A 19688-nucleotide genomic window follows, 5' to 3' on the forward strand; every position below is an offset into this window, starting at 1 on the left:
CTCTTCTGAATAGCTGAGAAATAGAGTACCCACCAGAAATTTTGGGATTTTGGAGTAGGTGAGAGAGAGAAGAATGGTAAGGTGTGTAACATTGAATCCAAAGAATGACTCAATGAAGTAGGTACTACCGTAGTTCCCACATTGCATACAGTGCCCAGATATGTTCGGTAACATGTCCAAGATCACACAGCTAGAAAGCATCAGTGCCAAAATTTGGACCTGACAAGACCAACTTCAGAGTTCACATGTAACCACTTATCCTTCTCTATATGTAAAAAGACCCATGACTCGAAGAGCTTCTGTGCCATATGAGACAGAAAGTTGCTCTGTTGAGAACTTAAGATGGTTAATACTTATAATAGTTAACACTTACTGAACACTCATGATGTGCCCCAGTCATTGTTCTAAGTGCCTTATGTGCATTAGTTATTCAGTCTTCAAAACAGCACTATAAAAGGCATGTACTCGGTGGGCGGATCACGAGGTCAGGAGATCAAGACCATCCTGGCCAACGTGGTGAAACCCTATCTCTTCTAAAAATATAAAAATTAGCTGGGTGTGGTGGCACACAGCTGTAATCCTAGCTACTTGGGAGGCTGAGGCAGGAGAATGGCTTGAACCTGAGCCAAGATCATGCCACTGCACTCCAGCTTGGCAACAGAGCGAGACTTTGTCTCCAAAAAAAAAAAAAAGACACATATACAGATGAGGAAACAACACAGAGATTAAGTGATTTGTCCAAGGTCACACAGCCAGTAAGTTGGACAGGTGAAACTCAAATTCAGAGCTCTTTGAATTCTATTCAATTCAAGAAATGTCAGAAGTTACCTTCCAAGTGCCCAGAGGTGCCAATGCAGGACAATAGCAGTCAGTGACAGGACTCGCCTCTAATGCAGGCTGGGCTCAGGGTGGGGTATGAAGGCAGTGATCCCAGATGTGACTGAAGATGAGTGGAATGTTGATGGGTGGGAATGGGGGGGTAGCAATAGAAAACCTTAAGAAAAGCTTGAGGAAGTTGGCCACCGCTATGCAGCTATTAATATTTATAAGTTTGAAACAGATAAAGCCCTTGGAACAAAGTAGGCACTCAATGATTGTTGCCACTCCTGCTGCTATTGTTAATGGACTGGGCTGGAACTTGATGCTGAGACTTGCGATTTTTTTCAGCGTTGATGAGGCAGTTGATAAGTCTAGATAGGACGTCTGTCATCTTGTGGCTGTCCTGGTTTGCTGGGCTGAAGAATTTTTTATTTTATTTGATAGGTCCTGGAGAGTTTTGGAAGATTTTTAATGTGGAAATAACATAAACATTTAGCTATATTGTGGGAAAAAATACCATACTGTCTGCTGGGTACTGAGACAGGGATTTTTCTTCCCCTTGCCTTTCCTCTTTGTGTTGAAAGGACTTACTTTCAGGCTCATTACCTGCTAATGTTGTCGAAGGGAGTGTGACCTGCCTCCTTGGACTTCTAATGAGTCCTGTCCACCTTTCCACTCCCCAGGCAGCCTTCTAGTCCATCTTTTCTTTTCTGAATAACTCAGACCCTTCTTGGCTGGATTTTTCTCAAAGCTGCAGTATCTCTCACTCCCTGCTTTCTTTCCTTTTCACTCTGTTTCTCTCCAGCGCTCCATGCCCCATCTGAAAGCCAAAGGTGAAAGATGACACGATAAATCTTACTTTGGCTACCATAGCAACGTTCTCCTGCTTTGCTGCTCACTTTTGAAGTGTCGCCCTCCTGTGCAAAGTTATTTTGCATAAAATTGCTTCGCACTTCCAGAGGCTTTGGGCTTTCTTTAAGCCTTCTTCTAAGCAATCATGAGAGGATGGTCTTCTGTCTCCAGGTGGGGCCTCCGAACACATCTTCCCCAGTGGTGCAGGCATTCTCTGCTATATACAGAGCCACTCATTCCCTGTTCACTCTTTCATTTCTAAGAAAAATGCAGTCAGAGATGGTGAATCTTCACTTGTATTACATAAGCCCTGGTTTGAACCATCAATTTACAAATGACTCAGCTTTACACTTTTAAAACTTAAAGTGCTGTTGAAATTAACCTGTAAATTTCTAGACTACTGCCTGTTTATGAAGACTGTGCTTGTCATCTTCACTTGATCCCAGAGAGCCTCTCTCCACCCTTTTCCTTGTGCAGTCACCCTGCGCCCCAGAGCCTGACCTGTGTGCTCCACCTCCACGGCCCCCTTGCACTCTGGTTTCCAGCTGGGTTTGACCAATGGGAGGTACCAGGAAGAGATCAGAGAAGGAGAGCAAGGTGGGGATATTTATCTTTCCGGCACTCTCTTTGTGGTGCTACTGTGGATTGACCACATCCCACAGTGGAAGATCTATCAGGAGCCATCTCCACACAGCCCTCTGTTCCCTCTAGAATATCTCCAGGTTCTGGAAACCCCTCCCCTCCTCTTACCTCTTCACATATATGGAGAGTGCCAGACCAGGGTTTTGTACTCTCTGTTGTGGTTTTCCTATACCCTGACCATGCCTGTAAATAGTCCCTTTGTTATACTCTTTTCGAATTATCCAGTTTGAACATGCTATCTGTTTCCTGCTGGGACCTTGACTAATACAACGTCCAAAACTATTTTGCTTTGTGTGAGTGCTCCAATATTGCTTGTTTTGTTTAACAAATCTATAATTCACTGTGGGTCATTCTTTGTAGATGCAGATTATTCTGTCTCTAAGAACAATTTTCTCACTCTCATAAAAGATGGTATTTCCTCTGACCCTGTACTTCTGCAGCAAATCTGTTTGAAACACATTTTATTGATGATGATGTTAGGTTTGTGGGAATGGAATACTAAATGCCCTATTTTCTTGTCCCATCTGACCTTGGGGAAATTTGAGGGTCTTCCTCTCCTTTTTGTTGAAAGAGTATACAGGATCTGCAAATCTTCTGAGACCATGGGCATTAAAACCCTACAGGTGTACACATCCAGTTCAAAAGGACATGATGGAAACAACTTGCTTTTTTTTTTTTTTTAACACTTCATAAAAATTCATAAACTGCTACTTCCACAGGGAATTGAATTAATTAAATTATTTCCAGTTGGGAGCTTAAGGTGGAACAGTGGCTCCAGAAAGTGGCACCTTTCTTCAGAAAGTGTTCTGAAGAAAGCCATAAATGAGGAATGTGGATGATTTCCTTTGAAAACTATGAGTTGGAAACTGCATGTTCCTGATTCTTTCAAGACTGATCCCAAATGATATCAAGAATAGCATGAGGTTCACATAGCTCAGCAGGTGTGAAATTCTGCAGCTGAATTAAATAGGTTCCATTATATTGCAGAAAGAGCTCTAATGGGTTTCTATGGAGCACAGTCTAAGAATATCATGTCTCTCCTTTGTATCTCAGGATGGCTGGCTTGGTTTGTTGTTACTAATATTATACTTCAATCTCTCTGTAAGATGGACAAAAATGAGCAAAAGGCCTGTCTTATCCCTAGGAGGATCTAGATATTATAACAACACCAAGAGGGAAAATCAAAAAGATCTCACTTATAAGGCCAGACCGAAAAAGAATGCTGAGGATATAATTTAATTGTAAATTTATTATTCTTATTATTCATATAAATATTTTCTTTTAATGAGCTCATTTTGTCCCAGGTATTATCAAAGAATCATTTGGTTTTAGAGCTGAAGGGATTGGAAACACTGTAAAACTTTAGGTTTCTATTCTCTAAAATTCCGAACTGGGCTCATTTAACCTTACATTCAACTGAAAAATAACTACAGGCATATCTTTTCTATTACTTATTAATGCCACATTGTACTCCCAGTTTTTTTCGTTAATATTTAAGCTGACATTGTTATCTTTAAGTTTTCCAAACTAACAAATCTCCCATAACTCTTACTCGTTTTTCAATCAAAACTGAACTTGCTGTCAGGATGAATTATTCATTAATCATTTCTATTTATTCTATTTTCTTATTTATTCTCCTTAGCTGGCATGGAATCAAGGCAATTTTTTTTTATTTGTTGCCCTTATTGCAAAATTTTTATATTTCTGTTCTTAATTTTAAAAGCAGATGAGTTGAATTTTTGAAATCTGAATCTCATGCACGTTGATAACTCTGTGACAATAATGATATCCAGCAGAACCAGATGTCTTCTAAAGGTCTCTTCCCTTGGGTTAATCATACATATAAATATTTGTCAGGAATGAAATTAGAGAGAAAATTAATCTTTTGGAAAGATTAATTCCTCATGTAGAAAGCCAGTAATGTCTCTAACATCAAAGTTTATTGGGGGAGAGGGAATTTTTTCACTTATTCATACAACAAACATTTATTCAGTGGCTCCTTCTGTGTAATAGATGCTGAACAGATATCTTTATGTTTCAGGTGGCTAGTCTTTAGGGTAGGAAACATATTGTATTCACTTTAGGTCCTTTATTGTATAATTAATAAGTGCTATCAGGTTATTTGAAAATCTTGGATGAAAATTATTTTCACATGTTTGTGAAATAATCAGATAGTCACAAATCCTCCTTTCTCTAGGCGTTCTTCTCTGCTAAAATAAGTCAAATGTAATTGTCTATGTCTTCATTGCCATTAACTTTGTAACATTTAAATAAACTGTCTTCTTGTTGTTGGTGATGTTTTTTGCAGAGAGGGAGAAAAGTTGTTTGTTTTTTGATTTATTTAATTTATTTTGCCTAACAAATATCTTTCCCTCCTAACGGGGTCTCCATCCAAACTCATACCAAATATTCAGGCTGCACAGATGCTTGTTTCTCATTGTAATGATATGGGCGTTAGTTACCCTCATGGGCATACACTGGAGGTTTGAAACTCATTTACACACTTGACAGTAAAAGATGATGCAGTGCCAATTTCCTCTGCCATTGGCTTGCTCCTGATAAGCCTAAAAATAGTAATAAATAGCTTTTATTCACATGTTATTGGTGGAAGGGTGCCTTCAAAAGACTTTCATGTGAATCTGCAAGGTAGACAAAGCCATGTTCTTTCTCCAATTCTGCTGTTAAGAAAGCCATAGCCCCTATTTACAGCTTGAGACTATCATGGAGGCATTCCCTTAGGGCTCTTTCCAGTATTTCATAAAGATGTCTCTTCTCTGTATCTAAAGAAGTTTTGAAATTCTCCCATGGGAAGATTTATATTTTAGTAGTGGATGGTGGTTTTTCTTTTCCACATTCATATGGTGATGGAAACTTTTGCTTTCCAAATGTCAAACAACAGAAGAGTGATTAAATTATGACAGATCCATATACTAGGATACAATGTGGCAATTAATGTTTTTGAAGAATAGATAATCACACAGGGAACTGCTCTTGATTATATCAGTGTGGCAGGAAAGGAGTATACTAAACAGCAGGATCCCCATTTTGTTTAAAAATTTTACATGTAAAAAAAGCACTGGAATGAAATATACCAAAATGTTAGCAGGAGTTTTCTCTGGATAGTAAGATTATGGTTTACTTTTATTTTCTTTATAGCTTTTTGAATTTTCCAGTTTTTCTTCAGTTAACTCATATAATTAAAAACATAAATATTATTTTTACTATTCTCCACAGATTATTATATTTTAGCTAGAGGAATCCTTTGAGTCTTGATATATTTGAGTGATGCTTGCTATCTTTCATTTGTAAAATTACATTTTAGAAATCAAACCTTACATTTAAATGAGAGGATTGTTTTCATTACTAGTGTAGACATTTGAAATAGTATATTATTAGTGTATACATTTCAAGTTGGCCATTATAACCTACTTGCTGGTCTGTTATTTCCAAAAAATGACTCTTTCTTATATAATTCATTAATTCAGCCAAACATTATTTTGAGGGCTTTCTATATTTGCCTGTAGATACAGGAATGAAGACAACCCAGCCTCTGCTCTCAAGAAATACCAATCTGGGTTGAGAAACAGACCAGTAAAGCAGTAATTACAGCAGTAATTGCGTTGGAGAACGATTTCATGAGAGAAGGCTGTGCAGGGTGCTCAGGGAGCCCTAATGAAGAACACCACGTTCATCCTATCTTGGGTGAGGTTGGGAATTCCTCCTGGAAAATGGCCTCTGAGCTGAAGGAAGCTCTTCTCCTTTAGATGGCCAACCTCAAATTTAGAAATAAGGACAACACATGTCAATCTTAGTGGACAATGGTTGCCTCAAAGGTTTCTTACAATGGTTAAGAGTTTGAAATTAATTAAAAAAGACAAACCAGGCTGGGCACAGTGGTTCACACCTGTAATCCCAGTACTTTGGGAGGCTGAAATGGAAGGACTACTTGAGGCCAGGAGTTGGAGACCAGTCTGGGCAACATAGCAAGACCCCATCTCTACAAAAAATAAAAAAAAAATTAGCCAGGCAAGGTGGTGTGTGCCTATAGTCCCAGCCACTCATGAGGCTGAGGTGGGAGGATCACTTGAACCCAGGAGTTGGAGGTTGCAGCGTGTTATGATTATGCTACTGCACTTCAGCTTGGGCAACAGCATGAGACCCTCTCTAAAAAAGTGAAAAAACAGGAAGAAAAGACAAACCAGTTAACTCAGGCTGTGGGACCTTTATACTTCCTTACTGTGGAGTTCTCTTAATCTTTAGGGTTTCCCTTTCTGTTTATTTGGGCAATACTAAAGCATAATTGCCTTGCTCTCAAATTATCACAATGATGTGTTTTCACAATGTTTCATATTACATATTCTTTTATGTAGTGGTTAATACTGATTTTGATCATGTCTTTTGTTCCTGTTTCATTACCCTGACTCCCCCTACTCTGCAGAAGGAGGCAGGTCAATGTTTTTGTTGTTGTTGTTGTTGTTGTTTTATAAGGATAAACTGAGTTTCAGAATGATCACGTGGCTTCTCCAAATTATGGGGTAAGTTAGTAATGAAACTAGAAAGAGAAATTAGAATTTCTTTGTTCAAAGCTCTGACTTCTAAAGTATTTCTCCATGTAAATAAAGTAGGTTGTTTGCCAAAAATGCATTCATCCTTTAAATCTGTACTGAAAGTAATAAACTTAAAATAAAGTCTTATGAAGATAATATTGTTAAAGCTTAGGCCATAAATTAAGGTTATTTGAGTAGATTAAAATGAGTCCTGAGTGAAGCTTAAAATTTGTCTATTTAATTAATTTGTTCGGCAATGGATTTTAGGTTATTTTTTGGAAAAATATGTGTTTTTCTTACAACACATCTAAGAATGTTTTATGATTTTAATTCCCTTAAAATATTTTAAATAAGAGGGATGAGATTAAAGATGAAATCAGAATTGACACAGTATCTATTTTTATGCTACTGAATGATTATGACTTTATTTTCCTGGCTGGGTGTGGTGGCTCATGCCTGTAATCATAGCACTTTGGGAGGCTGAGGTGGTGGATCACCTAAGGTCAGGAGTTTGAGACCAGCTGGCCAACATGGTGAAACCCTGTGCCTACTAAAAATACAAAAGCTAGTGGGGCATGGTGGCACACACCTGTAATCCCAGCTACTCGGGAAGCTGAGGCAGGAGAATCACTTGAACCTAGGAGGCAGAGGTTGCAGTGGGCAAGATTGTGCTACTGGGCTCCAGTCTGGGTGACAAGCAAAACTCCATCTAAAGATAATAATAACAAAAAAAGTTTTCCTGTAAACTATTAATGAAAATAATACTGTTCTGATGATGCTTTTAGTAAATATTTTTACTATTAAAAGAATTGATACCCTAATAAATGATGGTCATTAGGTATTTTACGCTAAAATACTCGAGCAGCAGTATAAATAAATATGAAAGAAAATACAGGTATGTTTTATTGAAGATGTCTAGCAGTTGAATTCCCTCTATATTAATATTATTACATGTTTTTCCTTCTAGTTAAAAATATTCATATATTTTAAATTATTTAATAAAACATGTACTATATTTTTATTTTAAAATAAGTATTTTCTTGATTTATATACAGAAAATGTTGCGCAAATTGGAGTTTGAAGAACTTTGGAATATAAGAATTGTATTATATTTTATATAGAAATTTTTATTTATCACAATATTGGTGATTTGATTTTAGAGATATTACCTCAAACTATTTAATCTTTGGCTCCTACCTCATCTGGGCTTAAGATTTTATAATATGTAATGCATTATTTCCAGCAAATGCTGCTTACCAACTCTCATTGGGGCTTTTCTAGGAAAAAATGAAAATGAAAAACATAACCTCAACACTGAGGTTCAAGGGTTTATTTCAGAGTTCAAGAGAGATATAAGCAGAAACTGAGATTTTATCTGGGGATCTAGAACTTGTATCTAACTAAACTTCATGAGAACAGAATGATGTTTAGTGGTGCCTACCTTTCTGTCCTTTGCTCTGAGCATCTGTGATGATGGGATTGAAGAACATGGAGCTTTCTGAAGATGATTCAGTAGCCATGTCATAATTTTCAGTCAGTCTTACTTGCATAACCATGGGCAAGTTATTTCACTTTCTAAGCCTCTTATTTATTGAGCTTTGAGCAGAATAGTATCACAGGCATGAAAAAAGGTACACAAGAAGAAAGTAGGTACCATCCTTGGACTATATGGGAATACTGACCTAATAATCCACTAAATTATGTACCAATATTAAAAAATGGAAAAACTCTGCAGTTAGGCAAACTGCAAATGTAAGGGATGAGAAACTAATAGAAGGGTGGAACACAGCTAGGTGAAATCAATACTGGAAAGCCTCATGGGGCTCTGAGGGGAGGGAACCTATAGACCATGGATTGGCCAAGATAGCACTGATTTTTTTAAGACCTGAACCTGGTTCACATATGACTTGAAGTAATTATCTCAGTCAGAAGAGGAAATATCTGTGTGTGTGTTTGGGGGGGATATTTAATCTTACTGTGGATTAACTATTATATGTTAAGAGTTATGATCAGGATTCAGGGCTGATGTAGATTATACTTCCTTAAATAGAAGCTTCTACTTATTTTGAACTGGTTCATTCCTGTGGTATGGGAGAGTGAGCTCTAGGCCGAATTCTCTGCGTTTGAATCCTAGCCCTGCCATTTTGTCAGTGGTCTTGTAAAAGTTACTCAATTGCTTTGTTCCTCTGTTTTCCCATCTGTTAGATGGGGCCACTATTGGTATCAACCTTATAGACTATTTTGGAGATTAAATAGGGTAGTTAATATATGCAATTGATGTTCTAAACGTATATAAATCATTTAGAATAGTGCCTGGAACTCAATACATTGATAAACATTAGTAGTAGTGGTGGTGGTGATTTCCATTTCCTATACCTGTTTGTTTCTTTTAAAAAAATGTAGTACTGACTGGGTTCTTGCCCCAGAGCAGAGCTGTGCTGGAAATTGATTCAGGGATCAAGGGAACCATGTGAACTTACAGATCTTCTCCCATCCGATATCCCCTGCCTCTCCTCCTAATCATACTCCACTGTTCTGCCCCAGACAATCCAAAACTGTGACCTGAAAACTGAGTTTTAAGGAGTTTATTCTACAGTAACACGTTTGTCTTTGTATCCTTAGGAATGAGGGGAGAATCATACTTCATCGGAATGAGGAGCCCAGGGCAGCAGGGACACATCCCTGAAGATGGAGGACTTTTCTTACTCTGCTGCATAGACAGGGACTGGGCTGTCACTCGCTGTTTTGCAGAAGAAGCCTTTCAAGCAATCACTGACTTCAATGACCTCCCCAACTCGTTGTTTGCGTGCAATGTTCACCAGTCAGTGTTTGAAGGAGAAGAGAGCAAGGTAAGAAGACTTTTTCTGTTCCTGAAACATGCGGAGATGTGGCATTATCTCAAAGTAATCCTGTTGTTCATTTGTGGTTGATGTTTTGAAGTGTTTGGAAATGTTTAGTTGGTTCTATTTTAGGCACGTGTACCAGGATGAGAAAAGCCCGTTCTATTATCAGCTAACTTTAGAGATACATCTGACAGGATTGTAGCTGAAAGTATGTTGAATCAAACTGAGTCTTCTGCGACTCATAGGTCTATCTAGCAAAACAAGTGGTGTTAATATGGATTGTAGGACATGCCTCTTAGGCTAGGAAGCAGGTGTATTAACCTTCTAAAAGTTTCCTTTCCCTTATTCTGCCATAAATATAATTTACCTTTTTCAAAAGAGTACAAGCTCCGTTTTACCTCTACCCTTCCTGCAGCTTGATGAATATTCTAAAAAAGGCTTCTCAAACTGTGAGCCAAGTCTCATAGTAGATATTAAAGAAAGTAAGTTGGTTGACATCTGAGTCCTTCTTTGCTCACTGATACGATGGTGGTATTGTTATGTGTGTGTTGTAAGAATTTGAATGACAGTAGTAACTCCTCAATTTGAAATGATTGGGGAATGAGGTTGTCTACGTATTAACATTTTCCAGCTTCCCATTTTAAGAAACAGACTTAATTTAGTGTAAATGTTTTTGGCAATCACAGTAAATATTCCATTTGGAGACCTTTCCAAAGTTTATTTCAGATTTCTCTGACCTTTACGTGGGGTATCTAAATGGATTAAACCTTCCCTTGTGGATATAGACACTTTGTTGTAAAAGCCACTATTATACTACTGAAACATGGACAAAATTTTTTGGATAAAGGGCCTTTTTTTTCTAAACTAAAGTATATGACTCTGTGTGAGATATAAGAGTAGGGTTTATGATTGCTATTTCACAAACTTTAGCTTTTTCTGTCCGTTGCTGAAGTCTGTGTCTGGCACAATTACTGAAAGTCTGATTTATGGATATGATTGATTTTGTAGACAATCCTAATAGCCACAGGGAAACCATCCCAGAGGATTAGGAATTATTTTAAGCCATTTAAAGATATTTGTATAATGATATCATTCTGGAGTTGTACTGTTGAAATTATGAGCTGAAAATAACTTGAAATGCAAGGAATTATATATAATTAGAACCTCCAGTGCTATGATCATCGGACTATTTAAAGTAAGAAAGTGGCATATGCCAATTTCTTCTTTGAAAGAAACTGGAAATTTTGTTCTTGGATTATAACCAGATCATCACTAATGATAATTAACTCAGGGAAAGTAATTTCCTCTGAAATATACCTGTCATAAACTATAAAGCAACAGTCTATGTATTCTCATCATATCATCCATTTCTCTAAATATCACAATTAGAAGAATTTTCCTTAGAGATTTAGTGGGGGTTTTGATTCTTTCCTGATTAAATACTTCCCAGTAGATTGAAACAATGAGACCTAGGAAGGTGCTCATCTCATTTAGCAGTGCTGCTCAAGAATGGCTGATTAACTGAACCGGAACTGAGGACATAGAAGGACAGGGGCTGTTGGTGGGGGGTGGTTCATGGGAGTCTGCACACATGTATTTTGATATTCTGATTTGTGATCAAATAACGATTACAAAATATTCTCATCAAATGTGTCTATGATGTTTGTGCATAGCAGTTTGGGAAAATAGTATTCGGTTTTAGGATGACCTTGATAAAATATTGAGGCAAAATAAATAAGAATATAGTGAATTGCACTCAGTTTCAAATGATTTAGATCACAATTTTACAGCAATGGAGGTGAATTTTATACTAGACCAAAGTCTATGTAATTCAGCTTATTAAGTCAGAAAGTCTTCTCCCTCAGTGAGATTTTTTTTTTTTCTTTAACTCTTCCTTTTGTGGACAGTGTTTAGGATACTAAATAATCTGATGCAGATTTAGTTTTGATTTAGTTATATCTATATGTTTTAAGGGTGACAAAGCAAGATAATCAGATACCAGATAAGTTGACGACAGCCAAGAGACATGATCCCTGGGACTCCAGAAAAAAAAGTGGGGAGTCTTGTGGCATCTCATTTTCACTGCCATATTTCTCTTCCAAACTCAGAAATTCATATTTCTTTCTTTTAACCTCCTTTTTAAAAACTACTTTAATAAAATCACTTATTTTAAGATATTAAGTATTATACTTCATTCTGTCAGGATATTCTTTCCACAAGGTTTAGATTTCATGAATCTGAGCCATGAAGTCTGATGATGGATATTTTTCCCAAAGGGTGGACATTTTAGGCACTGTGCTAAGTTGGTGGGGAGATATTTTTAGGCAGAGAGAGAAGAAGCAAGAAGCATTTTCAGCACTCCTTGTATTTGCCTATGGGCAAGGCTGGCCATGGTAATTGTTTTTATGTTCAGTTTGGGAAGATGTATTCAGCAGCCTGGAATTATAGCAGGGGGTGGAGACATCAGAAATGATGCTTAGCCTTCATTTCCAAGGTTTAGGAGGGTAGGTAGTTTCATATATAATTTGTTTTGGCAGAGTCCTTTCTTTTTCAGCATAGCCTGATTCTGAAATCATTGTGTCTGGGTATTGATGGATTTGAGTTTAGCCTTTGTCTTGCAATTATTATAAAGTATATATTTAACTTCCATAGTTGGGTGGGAATTAAATGTTTTGCTTTCTATCACAAATGAGTTTTGCAGCATTCTCTTCTCTATTTTCCCACATGTCTGAGATACCGCTTCCTTTTTGAGGAAATTTATGGGGACCTAAATTGAACTTCTTATAATACAGGTAACAGCACAGGATATGATCTGGATCTGTTTATTTCTTTATCACTTTGTTCTGTTCAAAGTGATAAATATTCTGATATGCTCATTGCTGCTGTCCTATTTAAATTCTAAGTTCTGACACCTAAAGCACATCTTAAAAAACAGCTTTGTGATGTCCATAATGTTCATTCCAATTTTCAGTTAGGCAGAATTCTGTGAGATTGTATTTTGATTTGACGCTTTTGCAATGAGTGAGCACATACTTCACTGAGGCTTGTTGTGGTCCAGATGGTTGAGATTTGTTTATATAACACAAAGGAGAACTGGAGTTGGAGGAAATTGGCATCTGAAACCAATAAATGCAGATTGCTGTTTGTGTGCTACAGCTTGAAATATAAATATTTTTGTATGAAACACATTTTAAACTGTGATCTTCACAGCATCCAACACCTGAAAGTTACTAGGGTTCGTTTCTCTTCAGAGCGCTCCCCTGGGTTCATCTTTTGGGATCCAGCTGGGCTGCAGAAGTCATTTTGAGGAAGGTGAGGCTAGAAAGGTTGTCCTTTGAGTTGGTCTGTGTCTATGCTAAGTACGGATAAGGGTCTGCTGGGTAGGACGTTGGCATGCCCTGCTTGCTAAAGGGAACAATGAAGCAATGACTATGAAATGTTTAGCCAAATTCAATTCAGTAAAAAGAAACCTGAAAGGTGACTTTCTAATGGCCCCCCAAATATGAATTTATTCTGTTTACTAATAATCATAATAGCAGCAGCAAATATCTGTATAGTACAAAGCGAGGTGCCAGGTCCTTTCCCAAGTGCTTTATAAACATTGAGTTCTTTACTTGTCATGCCAACCCTATGAGGGTAGTATCTTTCTGTATCTCTGCTTCCTGGGTGCTGTTTCTGCCCAATGTGTAAGCAGAGTGACTTGTGTCACTTCTAGGCCAAGAATTTAATTTACCAGTATTGGACCCTGAGGAATGTTCCTTTTGCCCTGCTAGAGGAACTGGCATTGTGCCAAGTAGTGTTTGCTTAGACATTTGCTTAGACAGGATAGTGATGATACAGGGTAGAATCCTAGCTAACCTATGATGGACATGTAATGCAACAAGAAAAACATACAAGAATTTTTGTTGGTTCAGGCCACTGGGATTTTGGGGTTTGTTACTATAGTATAAATTAGTCCATCTAAACTGGTAATAATAAGTATCATTATCCTCATTTTTCAGGTGAGGACACTAGAGAGTAGACTTTGCCCATGGTCTAAGCTCGTAGTGGTCAAGGCAGGATTCAAATCTAGGCTGCCAGGCTGCAGAGTTCATGCTCTTAAACATTACGCAGTACTCCCTCCTGATATACAGATATTTATTGAAAGCAGGTATGATATTTGGCTCTCGGAATGCAAAGGTAAACAAGATAGGCTGAAATTTAATTTATAATATACCAAGAGAGATCTATTCAAATTAAGCAAACAAATGATAAACATAATAAATGCTGACAGTGATGTCAAATCAAAGGGACATTTAGCATATGTTCAGCTACATTCATTTCCTAACACATATACACATCACACATGAACATACAGTTTTTTAAAAAAAATAAGGGGGTATTTCTTCCAACCATTAAAGAGTATATTCTACTAGAATGGGCATGTGGTGAGAGACCTGGCTGTACTGTTCTCTTAGTCTTTGTGTGTCTTGTAAATAGATCATTGCAATGCATTGCAAGTAGCTGAGTGATGCTAATATTCAAAGATGTATTTTTTCATTCAGCATATCCACTAAATCTGAACCAATTCCTTATTCTTGAATTCAGCTGACAAAATGCTGAGCTAGTCTAACATTGCAGGCATTATGAGAGCATCCTAAAGGATTTTCAAAGCTAAATTTGATTATTTGTGGTTTTTACTTATTCCCCAAACTAGAGTGAGAGTTACCCTCACTCTGGTTTGCAGGAGAATGTTGATGTTTACTTTGAATTTTACAACTGCAGTTCTACAATCTCTTATCTGTAGTACTGAAATCTGAAAATATGAAAATTGAGACATTTTTTCACTATCTATTTTAAGACAAAACATCACTTCATTAAAAGCTGACCTGAACCGATAAGAAGCTACTTGTATTGTGACCAGTCATCTATTTCTATGTAGAAATATTCCTTCCTTTAATTACTAGGGGTTGCCTCAGACAGTGTTGGGACATTACACAATATGAGCCCTATGCCTTGTATTACATATCCAAATCTCCCAATTCAGAATGCCAAACATGTCACTCTTCAAGCGTTTCAGACAGTAGTTTGTAGATCTGTAAAACATAAAAATGAATCTACATTCCATATTCAAATAAAAGAATGAATTCATCACAGAAATCTGAAATGCCATAAAGTAAGCAATTAAATGTATTTTGCCCATAAGATGCTCATGTCTATTTTCTCAATTTTTAAGTAATTTATTTTTCATTGACTAACAAAAATTATATATATAATTATTGTGTACAATATGATATTTTGAAATATGTATGCATTATGTAATGACTAACATGAGCTAATTAATGTATACATTACCACACATACTTATTACTTTTTTGTGGGGAGAATTTATAAAATCTACCTTCTTAGTGATTTTCAAAAATACAATATATTGTTTTTAACTAATGTCACCATGTTGTAGAATAGGTCTCTTGAACTCATTCTTCCTGTCTAGTTTAAATTTTGTAGCCTTTGTTCAACATCTCCCTAGCCCCTGGTAAGTACCATTCTACTCTTGGTTTCTATGTGTCCGATATTTTTATACTGCATATGTAAGTGAGATCATTCAATATTTGACTTTCTGTGCCTGGCTTATTTCACTTAACATACTGTTCTCCATTTTCATCCATGTTATGTGAAGACAGGATTTCCTTCTTGCTTAAGGCTAACTAGTATTCCATATATACCACATTTTCTTTATCCATTCATCTATGGATGGCCACTTAAGTTGAGTCCATATCTTGGCTATTATAAATAATACTGCAATGAATGATGGAGAGCAGATATCTCTTCAACACACCAATTTCATTTTATTTAAATATATACCCAGTAGTGGGATTGTTGGATCAAATGGTGGTTCTATTTTTAATTTTTGGAGGAAACTCCCTACTTTTTTCCATAGTAGCTGTACCAATGTACATTCCCACTAACAGTGTGTAATAGTCTCCTTTTCCTGACATCATCACCAACACTTTTACCTTTTTTACGGTAGCTACACTAACAGGTGCGAGGTGATATGTCATTGTGGTATTAATTTGCATTTCCCTGATGATTAGTGATATGGAGCACTTTTTAATATAACTGTTCGTCATTTGTATGTCTTCTTTTGAGAAATATCAGTTCAGCTCCTTTGCCCATTATTAAATCAGGTTATTTCTTTTCTTGCTATTGAGTTGTTTGAGTTCCTAATATATTTTTGGATACTAACTCCTTGCCAGATTTGCAAATATTTTCTGTTTTTGCAAGTATTTTCTTCACTAATTGTTTCCTTTACTGTGCAAAAGTTTTTTAGTTTAATGTAATCTCATTTATTTTTGCTTTTGTTGCCTGTCCTTTTGGGGTCATATTCAAAAAATCATTACCCAGACCAATGTCAAAAGTCCTTTTCATACATTTTCTTCTAGTGGTTTTACAGTTTTAAGTCTTATGTAAGTCTATTTCATTTTAAATTGATTTTTTCATTTGGCATGAGATAAGTCCTGAATTCATTCTTCTGCATGTGGATAACCAGTTGTCCCAACATCACTTATTAAAGAGATTGTTTTTCTTCATTGTGTGTTCTTGGAACCTTTGTGGAAAATCAATTGACTGTAAATGCATGGATTTATTTCTGGGCTTTCTATTTTCTTTTTTTTTTTTTTAATTGCATTTTAGGTTTTGGGGTACATGTGAAGAACATGCAAGATTATTGCATAGGTACACACATGGCAGTGTGATTTGCTGCCTTCCTCCTCTTCACCTATATGTGGCATTTTTCCCCATGCTATCTCTCCCCAACTCCCCACACCCCACTGTCCCCCCCACTCCCCCCAACAGACCCCAGTGTATAGTGCGCCCCTCCCTGTGTCCATGTGTTCCCATTGTTCAACACCCGTCTATGAGTGAGAACATGCGGTGTTTGATTTTGTGTTCTTGTGTCAGTTTGCTGAGAATGATGGTTTCCAGGTTCATCCATGTCCCTACAAAGGACGCAAACTCATTGTTTTTGATGGCTGCATAATATTCCATGGTGGATATGTGCCACATTTTCCCCGTCCAGTCTATCATCGATGGGCATTTGGGTTGGTTCCAGGTCTTTGCTATTGTAACCAGTGCTGCAATGAACATTCGTGTGCATGTGTCCTTATAGTAGAATGATTTGTAATTCTTTGGATATATGCCCAGTAATGGGATTGCTGGGTCAAATGGAATATCTATTTCTAGGTCCTTGAGGAATCGCCACACTGTCTTCCACAATGGTTGAACTAATTTACACTCCCACCAACAGTGTAAAAGTATTCCTATTTCTCCACATCCTCTCCAGCATCTGTTTTCTCCAGATTTTTTAATGATCGCCATTTTAATTGGCGTGAGATGGTATCTCAATGTAGTTTTGATTTGCATTTCTCTAATGACCAGTGATGGTGAGCATTTTTTCATATGCTTGTTGGCCTCATGTATGTCTTCTTTTGTAAAGTATCTGTTCATATCCTTTGCCCACTTTTGAATGGGCTTGTTTGTTTTTTTCTTGTAAATCTGTTTTAGTTCATTATAAATTCTGGATATCAGCCCTTTGTCAGATGGGTAGGCTGCAAAAATTTTTTCCCATTCTGTTGGTTGCTGATTCACTCTAATGACTGTTTCTTTTGCCGTGCAGAAGCTGTAGAGTTTGATTAGGTCCCATTTGTCTATTTTGGCTTTTGTTGCCAATGCTTTTGGTGTTTTGGTCATGAAGTTCTTGCCTACGCCTATGTCCTGAATGGTTTTGCCTAGGTTTTCTTCTAGTGTTTTTATGGTGTTAGGTCTTATGTTTAAGTCTTTAATCCATCTGAAGTTAATTTTAGTGTAAGGTGTCAGGAAGGGGTCCAGGTTCTGCTTTCTGCATATGGCTAGCCAGTTTTCCCAACACCACTTATTAAACAGGGAATCCTTTCCCCATTGCTTGTTTTTATCAGGTTTGTCAAATATCGGATGGTTGTAGATATGTTGTGTTGGCTCTGAGGCCTCTGTTCTGTTCCATTGGTCTATGTCTCTGTTTTGGTACCAGTACCATGCTGTTTTGATTACTGTAGCCTTGTAGTATAGTTTGATGTCCGGTAGTGTGATGCCTCCCACTTTGTTCTTTTTGCTTAGAATTGACTTGGTTATGCAGGCTCTTTTTTGGTTCCATATGAAGTTTAAGGTGGTTTTTTCCAGTTCTGTGGAGAAGGTCATTGGTAGCTTGATGGGGATAGCGTTGAATCTGCAAATTACTTTGGGCAGTATGGCCATTTTAATAATATTGATTCTTTTTAACCATGAACATGGAATGTTTCTCCATCTGTTTGTGTCCTCTCTTATTTTGTTGAGCAGTGGTTTGTAGTTCTCCTTGAAGAGGTCCTTTATGTTCCTTGTTAGTTGTATTCCTAGGTATTTTATTCTCTTTGTAGCAATTGTGAATGGCAGTTTATTCTTGGTTTGTCTCTCATTAAGTCTGTTATTGGTGTATAGAAATGCTTGTGATTTTTGCACATTGATTTTGTATCCTGAGACTTTGCTGAAGTTGCTCATCAGTTTCAGGAGATTTTGGGCTGAGATGATGGGGTCTTCTAGATATACAATCATGTCGTCTGCAAATAGACACAATTTGACTTCCTCCTTTCCTAATTGAATACCCTTTATTTCTTTTTCTTGCCTGATTGTTCTGACTAGAACTTCCAGTACTGTATTGAATAGGAGTGGTGAGAGAGGGCATCCTTGTCTAGTGCCAGATTTCAAAGGGAATGCTTCCAGTTTTTGCCCATTCAGTATGATATTGGCTGTTAGTTTGTTGTAAATAGCTTTTATTATTTTGAGATACGTTCCGTCGATACCTAGTTTATTGAGGGTTTTTAGCATAAAGGGCAGTTGAATTTTGTCGAAGGCCTTCTCTGCATCAATTGAGATAATCAAGTGGTTTTTGTCTTTGGTTCTGTTTATGTGGTGAATTATATTTATAGACTTGCATATGTTGAACCAGCCTTGCATCCCTGGGATGAATCCTACTTGATCATGGTGGATAAGCTTTTTGATGTTCTGTTGCAATCAGCTTGCCAGTATTTTATTGAAGATTTTTGCATCTATGTTCATCATGGATATTGGCCTGTAGTTTTCTTTTCTTGTTGAGTCTCTGCCAGGTTTTGGTATCAGGATGATGTTGGTCTCATGAAATGATTTGGGAAGGATTCCCTCTTTTTGGATTATTTGCAATAGTTTCAGAAGGAATGGTACCAGCTCCTCTTTCTATGTCTGGTAGAATTCGGCTGTGAACCCATCTGGACTTGGGCTTTTTTTGGGTGGTAGGCTCTTAATTGCTGCCTCGACTTCAGACCTTGTTATTGGTCTATTCAGGGTTTTGACTTCTTCCTGGTTTAGGCTTGGGAGGAGGCAAATGTCCAGGAATTTATCCATTTCTTCCAGGTTTTCTACTTTATGTGCATAGAGTTGTTTGTAGTAATCTCTGGTGATGGTTTGAATTTCTGTGGAATCTGTGGTGATATCCCCTTTATCATTTTTTATTGCATCTATTTGGTTATTCTCTCTTTTCTTTTTTATTAATCTGGCTAGTGGTCTGTCTATTTTGTTGATCTTTTCAAAAAACCAGCTCCTGGATTTATTGATTTTTTGAAGGGTTTTTATGTCTCTATCTCCTTCAATTCTGCTCTGATCTTAGTTATTTCTTGTCTTCTGCTAGGTTTTGCATTTTTTTGATCTTGCTCCTCTAGCTCTTTCAATTTTGACGATAGAGTGTCAATTTCAGATCTCTCCTTGCTTCTCATGTGGGCACTTATTGCTTTATATTTTCCTCTAGAGACTGCTTTAAATGTGTCCCAGAGATTCTGGTATACAGTGTCTTTGTTCTCATTGGTTTCGAAGAACATCTTTATTTCTGCCTTCATTTCATTGTTTATCCAGTCAACATTCAAGAGAAAGTTGTTCAGTTTCCATGAAGCTGTGCGGTTCTGGGTTG

General features: G+C 37.1%; 1 protein-coding gene across 3 annotated transcripts in view; it reads left to right on the plus strand.

The window, feature by feature from the left end:
* Nucleotides 1-19688, plus strand: part of RCAN2 (regulator of calcineurin 2) — a 285671-nt gene that overhangs the window by 20515 nt on the left and 245468 nt on the right. For all 3 annotated transcript variants that reach the window (XM_012448794.2, XM_021676055.2, XM_012448795.3), the window contains exon 2: nt 9483-9709. In XM_012448794.2, the coding sequence (XP_012304217.1) occupies nt 9485-9709 (225 nt within the window). In that variant the 5' untranslated portion in view covers nt 9483-9484. The remainder of the gene's footprint in view (nt 1-9482; nt 9710-19688) is intronic.

The sequence above is a fragment of the Aotus nancymaae genome, unplaced genomic scaffold (assembly GCF_030222135.1).
Source record: "Aotus nancymaae isolate 86718 unplaced genomic scaffold, 86718_ANA_hifiasm-v0.15.2.pri h1tg000040l, whole genome shotgun sequence".
Taxonomy (NCBI): domain Eukaryota; kingdom Metazoa; phylum Chordata; class Mammalia; order Primates; family Aotidae; genus Aotus; species Aotus nancymaae.